Below are 13,608 nucleotides of genomic sequence, written 5' to 3' on the forward strand. Positions count from 1 at the left end.
GGAGAATACAAATTTCAGAGGTGTATATGGATACATGCTTTGATTATAAGTGAACCTTGCTGAGATCATTTGCACCATTTCTGACCCGGTATTTTCCATTTTCTCAGTCCCTACTTGGGTACTTTGAAATTCTTTTCTTTGATTTCCAGAATCTTTCTAGCCATTTCGCCAGCTTCCCTTTCATACCAGTGCTGGAAAATTAGGCATTCCTACCTGGGAATGGCTGGAGGTTTGTAAGATTGCCATCTCAGCACCACTAACAGAACTGGATCGAGAGAGAGTTGGGGTGACGGTCAAAGCCTCTGGTCCCTGATTAGTAAGTAGTTTCCGCTCCTTTGAAAGAAACGAAACAAAACTTGAGATTACAAAACGTGTCAAGCAATGTAATTCTTATGCAAACATGTCTAACTCATGGAAGCAAATCCATACTGATGAGATCTAATTAGAATTTTTAAGCTAAATACCTTCTCTTTTAATGCATCTTGTGCAAGGATTGCCTTTTTCCTTTCCTGTTCAACTTTCAACTTTTCCACTTCCAACTGTTTACTCAGGGCATTCTAATAAGAGAAAATATCATGAGTTGGATTGAAAGACAATAGTCCAGCAGACTAATTAAATAAATGAGTTTTTTGTTACCTTTTCCTTTTTTGATTCTTCAAGAGCCTTAACGTATTCAGACTTCAGATTGTCAAAAGCCACCCGATTCCTGAAAATATTAAGTGCTTATTTTCCAATAATTTAACTCATCTGTATCTATACTAATAGCATGTAATAGAGCAGTTTAGTTAACAAATCCAGACGTACAAGGTGTTGCATGAATACATTATTAATATGCAAATTTTTCAGTCTTATTACACATTTTACATCTGTAAATCCTGTTGTCACATTGCAAGTTCCTATATCCAAATTAGTAATTATTTTTGCCCATGGAAAATAACTGAATTCAGCACATTTCCCAGCTTGTTATTACTGCTGAAGTACAGAAAGTCTCTGTTACATAAATTAATGGAAAAACTAAGTGACTTGCTTTTTATTTCACTTCATCTCAATGCTTCAAATAACTATAAATTGGTTTTTAACTTCCTTTAATATGTATTTAATTATTTTGAATCAATTTTAGGCTTAGATCATCAGAAACATTTAAATGCAGTTGAAATGCTTTTGAAGGCAGTGAGCTGTCAAAAGGCCTTCAAGGATGTTTATAGACTGGGCACTAGGAACTGCCACAAAGACTAATCACTACTTGAGAGCACCCTGACTCCAACTACAAGACTTAGAGCAGGGATTCCCTACCTTTTGACACTGAATCCATGAACACTACATCTCTGCCTTTTTTTTGTATTTATTTCTGATTTTTGCACTACTTATTTTAACTTATCTATTTAATATGCACACATATACATATACGCAAACACATACATATACCATATTCTGCTTTTTTCTATACTTATCAAGTTTTGCACTGTACGACTGGTGCAACGTTAACACATTTCACAACATACGAAACCTGATTCTGAAGTGTTTGTTTACAGGCAGGCACAAGAAAATATAAATTACTATGTAGATCCAACAGGTGGCACTATTTGGATTAATATAGGAAACATCCATACAAACCAAAAAAAAATGACATGTTTGTCTAAAATCAGGCAAACATTTTAAAATTAATTTATTTCACATTATCAGTATAAAATCTATTGATCTTGGTTCTTCCTGGAAAAATATAAACAACATTTTTGTTTCAAATGCAACTTAACGTTTCAATTATGAAGCAGTAACTGGGATAGAACCATCTTCAGCTAAAGTCAACTAAAATCAAACTGAGGATTTATGTTATACATGAAAAGCTGAGGAAATCAGCAGGCCAGGCAGCATCTAAGGAAAAGAGTATACAGTCGACATTTCAGGCTGAGACCAAAACATCGACAGTTTACTTTTCTCCCCCCATAGATGCTGCCTGGCCTGCTGAGTTCCTCCAGCATTTTGTATGTATTACTTTGATTTCCAGCATCCGCAAATTTTATCGTGTTTGAGAATTTACTCATGTATAATTTAGATTTTTCACCCCAAATGGAGAAACGCTCAACTACTGAGTACGTAAATAAAGTTTGGCAAATCACTTTCCAACCTGTTTATATTTCCCAATATCGAAAAAAGAATAGTAAATGATTTTTTCATTTGAAGAGTGTTTGGCACGTGCATGGATAGGTGGTTTGGGAAGAGGAACAGTTATATTATAGATGACAAATGAGTGAACTAATGGCAGAGTACAATTAGACACTTCAGAACGTGAGGTGTGGTGGGGGGGTGGGGGAAGGGGCTGGAGATGAAGGCAAAGACAAAGGAAACACCCTATTGTTGTCTGGGAGTCAGATGTGAGAAATGAGATTGCATTATCGAGGACCACAGAAAACACAGTAGAGTGTAAACATAAGCTGAGGAAAACGAAAGGCACAAGAACAGTGATATGGAAGATGGTATTGTCAGAAAAAGTAGTTCCAAGATGGAAGATGCAGTGGAAGGAAGAGTTTGGATAATAGAAAAACAGAAAACATTGACAATCCATAAAAGGTCAGAGAACATCAGTGGAAAGTAAGTATTTTTCAAGTTGATTAGAACTAATAAAAATAATAAGTATTGACTAAAAATTGCTGGACAGTATTGGTTGAGGAAGACTAATGTACCTAATGGATAGATGGAGTGCTCGAGTTCTTTTTGATCTAGCCTTCCTCTTAATTGATGGTACATAGATATCAGTACCTGTATATATTATTAACGAGAAGGGCAGATGAACAATAGAGTAGCATAGATATACAGATCTTTAAAAACCGGCATAAAGGATTGTTAAGACAAACAGCACAGCTTAATACATCAACAATGACTTGAGCATAACAGCAAGGTTGCGATCAAAATTAGTACAGGAGATTGGCCACACCAGAGGTGGGTATTATGCGACTTCTTGACAGTCAATTACAGAATGGATTCTCAATTTAAAGAATAGGAGTGGAAAAAATACTGTAATAAGAATCAATTTATTATTCACTTAGTCAATAAGGAATACATTTTCAGGCAGCAATGTTTACCTACCAAGCATACAGAATTAACTCAATTAAAATAGGAACAGAGAGCATTGAATAATAAATAGTTTCAAGTTATAGCCAAAAAAAATGTTTCTATTGATTGGTAGTATAGATAATTACTAAAAGATGAAATTAATAAAATACTTAAGCACAAATGCATAGTAAATTATCAAAATTGCCATAAATGCCAGAATTAAAATATTTAAAATCTACAAAAGACTATTTAAGGCATAAGATTCAGGATGCCACTTTAAAAATCCCAATTTTTCTAATTATAAATTAAATTAGCAATTTACTCACCTGCTATTTTCATCTTCAGTCTTTTCAAGCCTGGCTCTTTCCGACTCCAACTGAGCTAGCAACCTGCTCTTCTCTTGACGCAATAAGCTGCTTTGTGAATCCAGTGAAGAGATTTGCATTCTAAGAGAAAGCAGTTCTTCTGAGACTGTCCGCTCTTTTTCTACAGCAGCTGCAAGCTGAGCTTGACCATCAGCTAACAAAGAGAAAGATTTTTTTTTAGGTGCATTAACATCTCCATGGGTAATAAACTGCAAACTTTACTTATTACTGTACGTGAAAGCGTTAGTTACTTTAAGTAACTTTTTCTGTTATCTAAAATGCAACTATTACAACCATCAAGTGCACAATTTTCTTCACGTTCACTTTTAAACATGGCAAAACATTGCTAGTGATTGGAACAGCAGCTAAATTCAACCAACACTCTGCATGCCAAGTATTTCAAAGTACATTTGCCATTTCAAGGTAGTTCATCTGCAAAAAAACAAGCTGCTGCTTGCAGGAAGTGAACTAGGCATATAATTAAACAAATGTGTTGGACTGATCACAGTGATGCTGGGAGAGATCTTCCTGATCCCAAAGCTTTTAATTTGTATATCAGAGTACTTTCCAAAACATTATTAGCTTTAACATAGCAGAAATGAAGCAGCAGCAGTTATTTGGCATTGTTTGAATGGCATTTAAAAAAATATCCTCCTGAAGTACCGCATGATCTCCAGCAAAATTAAACTGGATATGATTATTAAACAACTTAGCAAGTAGCAAAGATAGATTATGCTAGCAGACTCATGAGAAAATAAAATCAGAATTAGCTTGATGGACCAAATGGCATTCATTTTAATATTGTAGTGTTAATTATTCTTTGCTTCTCCCAAGAAGTTATTCCAAATATTTTAAAATTTTGTTATTCAACAATGAAATACAAAATCGTTCTTTTCAAATATTTTCCACTAAATCAAACTTCTCCAGTCTACAGCAATTGTATAATGAGAGAAACACTTCAAATACTTAGCAGTTCAGGCAGTAGAGTTGAAAGCTGCAACTTAAGATCTGGATTAAATTTCTTCCAGCTATCAGAATTGGAGTTTATCACTGACATACGATTTGAAATGTGTTTTCTGACAGTCACAGTGGAAAGACAAATCTATAAACTACAAAATAAATAGCGCAAATAAAAGGCATAATAAGGTAGTGTTCATGGATCATTCAGAAATCTGATGGCACAGGGAAAGTACATGTAGAAAGCAAATTAAACATATTGCATCAAGGCCAATGAACAATTACATAGAAAATCTATTGGCATTCCTTAAAGATTTAAAAAATACAATTCAAGTAGTTGACTGGAAAATAAGCTCAATGCATGCGTAATATTGTTAGTTACCTAGTCGATTAGACAAGTTTTTTTCCAATTTTTCCCAAGTTGCTGACTGCGCCACAAGCGTGGCCTGTAGATTTTCAATCTGTCGCAGAAGTGGTCTGCTTGCAGATGTAACACTTTGGCTTAACTCCTGGTTTCGATTATCTGCTTCCTGAAGTCTCTTTAAAATTCATACATTAAAAATATTTACCTTATGGCGTACTTTAGCCTCGTCAGATAAACAAAATGTGAACTAATATGTAATTATAGTTATAAATAATCTAAATGGATTGAATGGCCCAGATTACATAGGCAAGAGAAAAGTGAAGAAATTGCAACACAAAGCTATAATTCATTTTAATATTGGAAATCAAAATATTGTATAATGGATTGTATATTACGACACTCTGGTCAAATAGGTTGCATGCCAAGAAGATTGAAGTATCTACACTACCAGTTAAATATAGTTCTTCATAGAATAACCTGACACCTCCCCCACCCAACCCACTCCCCCCTGCCCCCTGCCCTCGGCAGATCAAAGTCTCCTTAGCCAATATGGAATTATAATAGCAATCTGGAGTACACATAACTAATTTTCACCTATTCTAATCCAGAGATACGAAGGCTAAGCTTGCTGCAGTGTAAATAATGAGATCAATCGAAGAACTTTTTGCTATATGTATAAAGATGTTTGGTTCAGCCTGTAAATATGTTTAATTTGACAGGAAAATTATGCCCAAAGTAAAAAATGAACTGAGCTTGCTTTCTTCCCAGTTGTCTCCTTCTAAATCATCCAAACCTGATTTCATAAATATACAATAATAATAAATACCTGTTGAAGTTCACTAATTTCTTGACGCAAGTAGTCCTCCTTCCTGGCTTGCTGTTGTTCAGCCCGTTGGAGACCCAGCCTAAGATCTGCCACCTATATACCAGCCAGAAGTAACCAGATTAACACACTATGCAATATGTGAACTATGCAAGACAATACTAAGCATAACATTCAAGGTTTTTTTTCCCTACAGACTGTCTAGAAACTGAAATGTATAATTTATAACTGAGGATGCAGTATTATTTGTAAAAATTGATACACAGATTTAAATATTTTAGAAAATAACAATTATACACAACAATTTATAATAAAATATACCAGTCCTTTCCAGCTTATGATATAAACATGCATTTGAGAGACAAGAGGAATGGATTTGCTAGTTACAGTGGGGCTGCAGGCATCTTCTGCAATTCCAATTTGCAGGTGTTCCAGGTCAACAGTTCAAAGGAACAGAACACTGCCATAACCTGGGGTGGGACCTATAAACCTTATGAAAAACGGAAGGTGAACAAGTATCACCTGTTCAGTAGCCACTGCTGTTATTTGAACTTTCAAGGACTCTGCATCTCATGCTCTCAACATTTACTGTTTGCTTGCTTATTTATTTATTTTGAATTTGCAGTTTGTCTTTTGCACACTGGCTGTTTGCCTAATTGTGCGTGGTTTTTCATTGATTCTATTATGTTTCTTAGATTTACTGTGTATGCCTGCAAGAAAACGAATCTCAGGGTTTTATATGGTGACATACATGTATTTTGATAGATACATAAACTTGTCATATTATGCATTGTACACTCAGTGGCCACTTTATTAGGTACACCTGTATATCTGCTCATTAATGCAAACGTCTAATCAATCGTATAGCAGCAACTCATTGCATAAAAGCATGCAGACACGGTCAAAAGGTTCCGCTGTTGTTCAGACCAAGCATCAGACTGGGGAAGAAACATGATGTAAAGGGCTTTGACTGCAGAATGATTGCGATGCCAGACAGGGTGGTTTGAGCATCTCTGAAACTGCTGAACTGCTGGGATTTTCATGCACAATGTCTCTGAAGCAGGGGTTCCCAACAATTATTTTACTACCATGGACCAATACTATTAAGCAGGGGTCTGTGGACGCCAGGTTGGGAATCCCTACTCTAGAGAATGATGCAAACAAAAACATCCAGTGAGCGGCAGTTCTGTGAGTGAAAACACCTCTTCAATGAGATAGGTCAGAGGAGAATGGTCAGGCAGGTTCAAGGTGACAGGAAGCCAACAATAACTCAAATAATCACACATTACAACAGCAAAGAGCATCTCTAAAGGCACAACACATTGAAGTGGATGTGCCACAGCAGCAAAAGACCACGCCGGGTCCCCCCCCGTGCTTACAGTCACTGTGAATATTGTTCGATTGATAAATTATAGTAGTCTACCATGTAATTTTAATCAAAAGCATTTTCAGGAAGTTCAATTAACCAAATTTAATGCAAGAATAAGCACTATAACAATGACACTAACTTGAACCGCTAGCGCCTCCTGTTGCTGCCTCGCCTCTTCCTGGGCTCGCTCCAGAGCCACTGACAGTGCCTCCTTGGTTTTAATCTCATGACTCAGAGCTGCTTCCTGGGCTTCACTATCTTTAGCTGCGTTTACCCTATGTAGTTCAGCAAGCTCCCTGAAAATAAAAAAATCAATGTCAAGAGAAATTACTAAAAACCTTTAAAAGAGAAAACAAGTGTAAATCAGAAACAGCCTCAGAAATTCAAAGCTGTTTTCTGAACGAAGGAGGGTGGCTGAGTAAACTTAATAGTTAGTTCTTCCTAAATTAAGCCAATTCTGCATAAACAACAAGCTCTACTCGAGTGAACAAAGACTGGAAACAGGATTACATATTGTAGCCAAAATTCCCTGGCCAGGTCCATCATGTGAAACTAGCTCCCAACGATAAACACTACAGAATTAGTAATTATGCTGTTAAAAATCAACTCGTGCTCTTGGAAAGAGAGGAGGGACTTCTACCAAATTACTGTCTGCAGAGCACAGGAATGGGCTCTTCCTCATTTAGGTGAGAAATACAGCAACTTGAAACCCTAAAGCAAAATGGTAAGCAAAACAGTATTCAATAAGTAGCTGTTCACTTTAATAGATCCTGTGCTTAAAAATAATAAAAATTAAAAACAGACTTAAAAATAATGTTTAACTATTTTCTTCCAGCCCTTCAAGTATGAAATGTAAATCATGTATCCTACTCTTACTTGTATGAGTTGTCAAGTGCAGACTGAAGGCTACGATTATTTTCTTGAAGCTCATCCAAGTTCATCTGAAATTTGCTAATCTCTTTTTCTTGTCTCTCCACCACATCATGCAACTTCTTGATATTCTCTCGATGCTGTTTTTCCACTTCTTCTTTACCATCAAGTACCTGCAACAAGAAAATGAAAGAAAACTCCCATTTAGACTAATGTATATAGAATTAGTCGTTAAACGTAAGCTACTAAACTGTTATAACTTTCAAACTAAATTGCTCACTTCTCTGAAATATATATTATGCTATTAACCACCGCATACAAACAGACTGTAACGCTATAAAAGAGAGGTTGTCAGGGCCTGACCAAAACATTACCCTTAGACTTAATACAAAACGAAGTGGTATTTCAAAAGTAATTATGTTGTTGCTGGAAGCAGTGTTTTAATATTCTGAGACCATTTTAAGGACAGTATGAATTTCATTCTCTCACCTGCTGTAGATGCTTAATTTCCTCCTCTTGTTCTTTTGTCTTCTTGCTCTGTTTTGAAATCAGTGTCTCATGTTCTTTTTCTTTCATCCTTAGTTTCTTTATTATGTTTGAATTGTGCAAGTGTTGCTTCGAGAGCTTCTCTCCTGAAACCATGAATGGTATATTGAATATAAATTATGTTTTCTGACTTATTTCAAGCAACCAATACTTAAATAAATACTTAAGTAATTTTCTAACAAAAGCAGATTGCAAATGAAGTCTAATCACTCTTTTTCTCCCTGTGTCAAAAGCTATGGACTTGAACAGCAGCAATTTTCTTTTATTTATTCCCTTCTTTGCCACATTTACATGTCCTTATAAAGATGAAAATTACAGATGCGCACTACATATGGGTGTATATTTAGTTATAATGTTTCAATCAACTGACATACAGTGGCATGCAAAAACTTGGGCACCTCTGGTCAAAATTTCTGTTACTGTGAATAGTTATGTGAGTAGATGATGAACTGATCTCCAAAAGTCATAAAGTTAAAGATGAAACATTCTTTTCAACATTTTAAGCAAGATTAGTGTATTATTTTTGTTTTGTACAATTTTAGAGTGGGAAAAAAAGGAAAGGAGCACCATGTAAAAGTTTGGGCACCTCAAGAGACTTGAGCTCTCAGGTAACTTTTACCAAGGTCTCAGACCTAATTAGCTTGTTAGGGCTATGGCTTGTTCACAGTCATCGTTAGCAAAGGCCAGGTGATGCAAATTTCAAAGCTTTATAAATACCCTGACTCCTCAAACCTTGTCCCAACAATCAGCAGCCATCGGCTCCTCTAAGCAGCTGCCTAGCACTCTGAAAATTAAAATAAATGATGCCCACAAAGCAGAAGGCTATAAGAAGATAGCAAATCATTTTCAGGTAGCCGTTTCCTCAGTTCGTAATGTAATTAAGAAATGGCAGTTAACAGGAATGGTGAAGGTCAAGTTGAGGTCTGGAAGACCAAGAAAACTTTCCGAGAGAACTGCTTGTAGGATTGCTAGAAAGGCAAATTAAAACCCCCATTTGACTGCAAAAGACCTTCAGGAAGACTTAGCAGACTCTGGAGTGGTGATGCACTGTTCTACTGTGCAGTAACACCTGCGCAAATATGACCTTCATGGAAAAATCATCAGAAGAAAACCTTTCCTGTGTCCTCACCACAAAATTCAGCGTCAGAAGTTTGCAAGCGAACATCTAAACAAGCCTGATGCATTTTGGAAACAAGTCCTGTGGACTGATGAAGTTAAAATAGAACTTTTTGGCCGCAATGAGCAAAGGTATGTTTTGAGAAAAAAAGAGTGCAGAATTTCGTGAAAAGAACACCTCTCCAACTGTTAAGCATGGGGTGGATCGATCATGCTTTGGCTGGTGTTGCAGCCGCGGCACAGGGAACAATTCACTGGTAGAGGGAAGAATTAATTCAATTAAATACCAACAAATTCTGGAAGCAAACATCACACCATTTGTAAAAAAGCTGAAGATGAAAAGAGGATGGCTTCCGCAACAGGATAATGATCCTAAACACACCTCAAAATCGGCAATGGACTACCTCAAGAGGCGCAAGCTGAAGGTTTAGCCATGGCCCTCACAGTCCCCTGACCTAATCATCATCGAAAACCTGTGGATAGACCTCAAAAGAGCAGTGCATGCAAGACAGCCCAAGAATCTCACAGAACTAAAAGCCTTTTGCAAGGAAGAATGGGCGAAAATCTCCCAAACAAGAATTGAAAGACTCTTAGCTGGCTACAGAAAGCATTTACAAGCTGTGATACTTGCCAAAGGGGGTGTTACTAAGTACTGGCCACGCAGGGTGCCCAAACTTTTGCTTTAGGCCCTTTTCCTTTTTTGTTATTTTGAAACTGTAAAAGAGGGAAATAAAAAAGCAATCTTGCTTAAAATATTAAAATGTGTCATCTTTAACTTTATGCCTTTTGGAAGTCAGGTCATCTTTTACTCGCTTAGCTATTCACAGTAACAGAAATTTTGACCGGGGTGCCCAAACTTTTGCATGCCACTGTATATACAGAATAAGTAACCAAAAGGAGCTTGTGAAATTATACAGTAAGTATTTGCATCATTTTATTGTGATACAGCAACATTTTGGTGTTACACAGTAGATATCTCTTCCTGCTAATTTAAGCAGCAAATCAAAAAGAATCTCAATAACAATCACTCGGGTTGCTACCAAACTGGGCTCATGCTAAAGACCCATGATAAAGCTTGTTATAAAAGAGCTCTCAAAACAAATCGCATGGGTTCGCTCAATGTTAATGTATCCGACTTCCAGTCAGTAGCAAAGAAACAACAATGTTAAAAGATTAGAGAATGCTGCATTATTTCATTAGTACAAGTATCAGATTTTGTAATACTTTCAGGATTTCAAGCAATGATCTTTCTCTGACGTTTGGAATGTGAGTATTTGGGATATTACATATATATACATTGTGATTCTGCTGTAAAATCTTAATCACATTTTTCCTACCCTCCTCCAATAGTCCTCTGATCTGTTCATCCTTCTCTCGTACCAGATCTGCTGTTTCATTTGAAGTAAATCGTGTAGCCAGCTCCGCCTTCAGTACTTTTAATTCCTAAATGCTCATAAATTGTAGGGAAAAAAAAGTAAATTTAACATTGAAAACATCTCCATAAATTCTTAATCATAAGTTTCAACATTCTTTTAAATATCATTTCCATTTCAACTATATACATTTACTTATTTAGAGGTCTGTGCTCAAAGCTACTCCTGCAGCCCTAAATTTACAAGAAATGGGGGGGTGGGGGGGAATACAGGCGATAGGATAGTTAAAGCTCAATAACCTGGCACATACTGCACTTGACAAATGCACTGACTAAGCCTACACCAGCACTGGGGAACCTCGAGCACGGCCCCAGTGTCATTGAGCATTCCTTAATGATGCCCTGTATCAGTCAGATTGTCCCAACATCCACCCAAGTGTCCCCTAGCATCTCAACGTCAGCCTAGGCGCTCCTTGGTACAAATCCATTATCAGCCTTTCACTTCCTGAGAGTCATGCCAACATCAGCCTGGGCAGCCGGAGTAATTTACCGTAATTGTTTCCTCAGCATTGCCCAGCCTCATCCCAAGGACTCAGTCTGTTCTGCCAAAGGTCAGCCTATGCACCCCCTCAGCACTATCCTATTGTCTGCCCTGACCAGCCTTTAAATCTACAAGAGCGTCCTCCCGGAGTTTCCCCCACAGCAATCTCCCTGCATTGGCCCAGCCTCTAAGCTGTCCCTCCTTTAGCCCAACAATTCCCTCACACAGCAGTTAGTAAAGCACTAGATACCCAAGCAGCCACTGTATTACAGTATTTCCTCTCCATCTTTATTATATGGTTATACTTCAATTAAAACTTAAATGTGGACTTCTAGATTTCAACACAAGAAAATTTAAGCAATAGTAACAACTCTGCTTACTTTTTTAATATCATCCCTTTCTTTACAAGCAAGTTGGGTTTTCTTCTCAGATTCTGCAATGCGCTGAGTGAACTCATCCTTTAGAGCTGAGATACTGGTGCTTTCTTCCTTTAGTCTGATCATTTCACTTCATATGTAGAAAATAAAGAACTTTAGTGTGCTAACAAACATTTATCGAAATCATTCAGAATAGAGACTGATGGCTGTTACCACATAAAAGGAAAATTAAATCAGTGTATTTGTATTTAGCTATAAAATACAAATTCATTGGTTAATCGAATCTCTGAAATTTAGCCAAAAATATCCACACCTTACCTTCTAGACAAAACTGAAAGGTAGCAGTTAAATAAATGGACTTTACTTGCAAAAGGTAACTTTTACCTTCTATAAATTGGACTCAAACACTAAAGCAATCTTTTTTCTACATTTACAGGTACTTTAGCAAAGCATTACTCTTGCATTATGGTGGATAGAATCAAGAACTATGATTCACATATAGAACAAAACCTAAATCTGACTTTGATTCCTTATTCTGCCTTACCACTATTTTATCACAATTATCAAAGTGTTTTTAATATCCCAAGTAACTGAAATATAAGAAATACCCACAACCAGAAGATTTTGCTTTACGAGTCCTCAATAGTGGCAGAAAGGATCAAATATTGAATAAAAATAAGAATTACTAGAGGTTACTAGAAGTGCTGAATTAATGCCCAAGTAAAATATTTTTATAGCCTATCTATACAAATGTTTACATTTAAAATGAAAGATATACTCTGGAATACAAAACGAATAAAATTGTTATGAATACTAAGAAAATATCCTATTGTTGCCTTTGACATAATTTCAAAATCTTAGATAAATCAATTAAGCCAAATAATATTTGTTCATTCCACTCCTGTACTTTCAACAGCACAGTACTCTATTCCTCAACGTGAAACAGGAAGCGACTTTGTAATTCTGCAAGGAGGGTGTTGTGAGGGTGCAGTGCCACGGGAGAGGCGTGGGACACTGAGAAACGAAGCAACGTCATTTGATTCCAAACAATTGATTTATTGATCATTACAGAATTTCTCTCAGGTGCTTCCCGCTCCCTCCCCTCTCCCTGCCCACTTCCCACACCTAGTTCATAATACTCATATCAGAGTCAGATCTATCATCACTTACATATGTCCTGAGATTCTTTTTTTTGTGCTGCAGCAGTACAATGCAACATACAAAATTACTACAGTACTGTGCAAAAGTTTTAAGCACTCTAGCTATATATATGTGCCTAAGAATTATACACACGTCTGTATAAAAAGAATATGATTTTTTGGGAAGTGTTTTCTTCTATCACCCCGAGTAGCCTATACTGTAACCTTGTACATCTAAAGCAAGGGCAAGTTAATAAACCTTACTTACTCTTTCAGGTTATCAATTGCCTCCTCCAATGCAGCTTTATCTTTGCTAACAGACAACAATTGCGATTCTCTCTTTTCCAACTTGTCTGTCAAGTCATCAATAATCTGAAGACCATCAAAAGATAAATATGAATAATATTCCATCTTCAAAACCAGCTTTAGCAATATAAAGCAAACAAATCTGGGCAGGACAGAATTTCAAAACAATGCTTTATCGTCAAGGGCTGGTAATCAGCCAGACAAAGTGAAGAGCATAATTCAAAGACTTTTCTGTGGTAAGACTATCTCAGCCGACGTTCACTATCTCATTTCAGAATCACTTTGCCTGCGCATTTAGATCTTAACTGGACAGAATCTTTACTAATCAGATATGTGAAAAAGATGATGCAGGACAACCTGTGGAACATGGGATGGAGAAGAGACTGAATTCTATCTGCACCTCAACTGGTAA

General features: G+C 36.7%; 1 protein-coding gene across 1 annotated transcript in view; it reads right to left on the bottom strand.

Annotated features, from left to right (window-relative positions):
- The window catches only part of tmf1 (TATA element modulatory factor 1), a 36,104-nt gene that overhangs the window by 15,096 nt on the left and 7,400 nt on the right, over window positions 1-13,608 (bottom strand). The window contains exons 3-14 of the mRNA XM_073072356.1: window positions 13,159-13,262; window positions 11,755-11,881; window positions 10,799-10,904; window positions 8,289-8,431; window positions 7,806-7,972; window positions 7,069-7,225; window positions 5,564-5,656; window positions 4,756-4,912; window positions 3,378-3,570; window positions 637-706; window positions 465-557; window positions 214-333 (exon numbers count right to left, since the gene is read on the bottom strand). Of these exons, the coding sequence (XP_072928457.1) occupies window positions 214-333; window positions 465-557; window positions 637-706; window positions 3,378-3,570; window positions 4,756-4,912; window positions 5,564-5,656; window positions 7,069-7,225; window positions 7,806-7,972; window positions 8,289-8,431; window positions 10,799-10,904; window positions 11,755-11,881; window positions 13,159-13,262 (1,530 nt within the window). The remainder of the gene's footprint in view (window positions 1-213; window positions 334-464; window positions 558-636; window positions 707-3,377; window positions 3,571-4,755; window positions 4,913-5,563; window positions 5,657-7,068; window positions 7,226-7,805; window positions 7,973-8,288; window positions 8,432-10,798; window positions 10,905-11,754; window positions 11,882-13,158; window positions 13,263-13,608) is intronic.

This window comes from Hemitrygon akajei, chromosome 19 (genome assembly GCF_048418815.1).
Source record: "Hemitrygon akajei chromosome 19, sHemAka1.3, whole genome shotgun sequence".
NCBI classification, from domain to species: Eukaryota; Metazoa; Chordata; class Chondrichthyes; order Myliobatiformes; family Dasyatidae; genus Hemitrygon; species Hemitrygon akajei.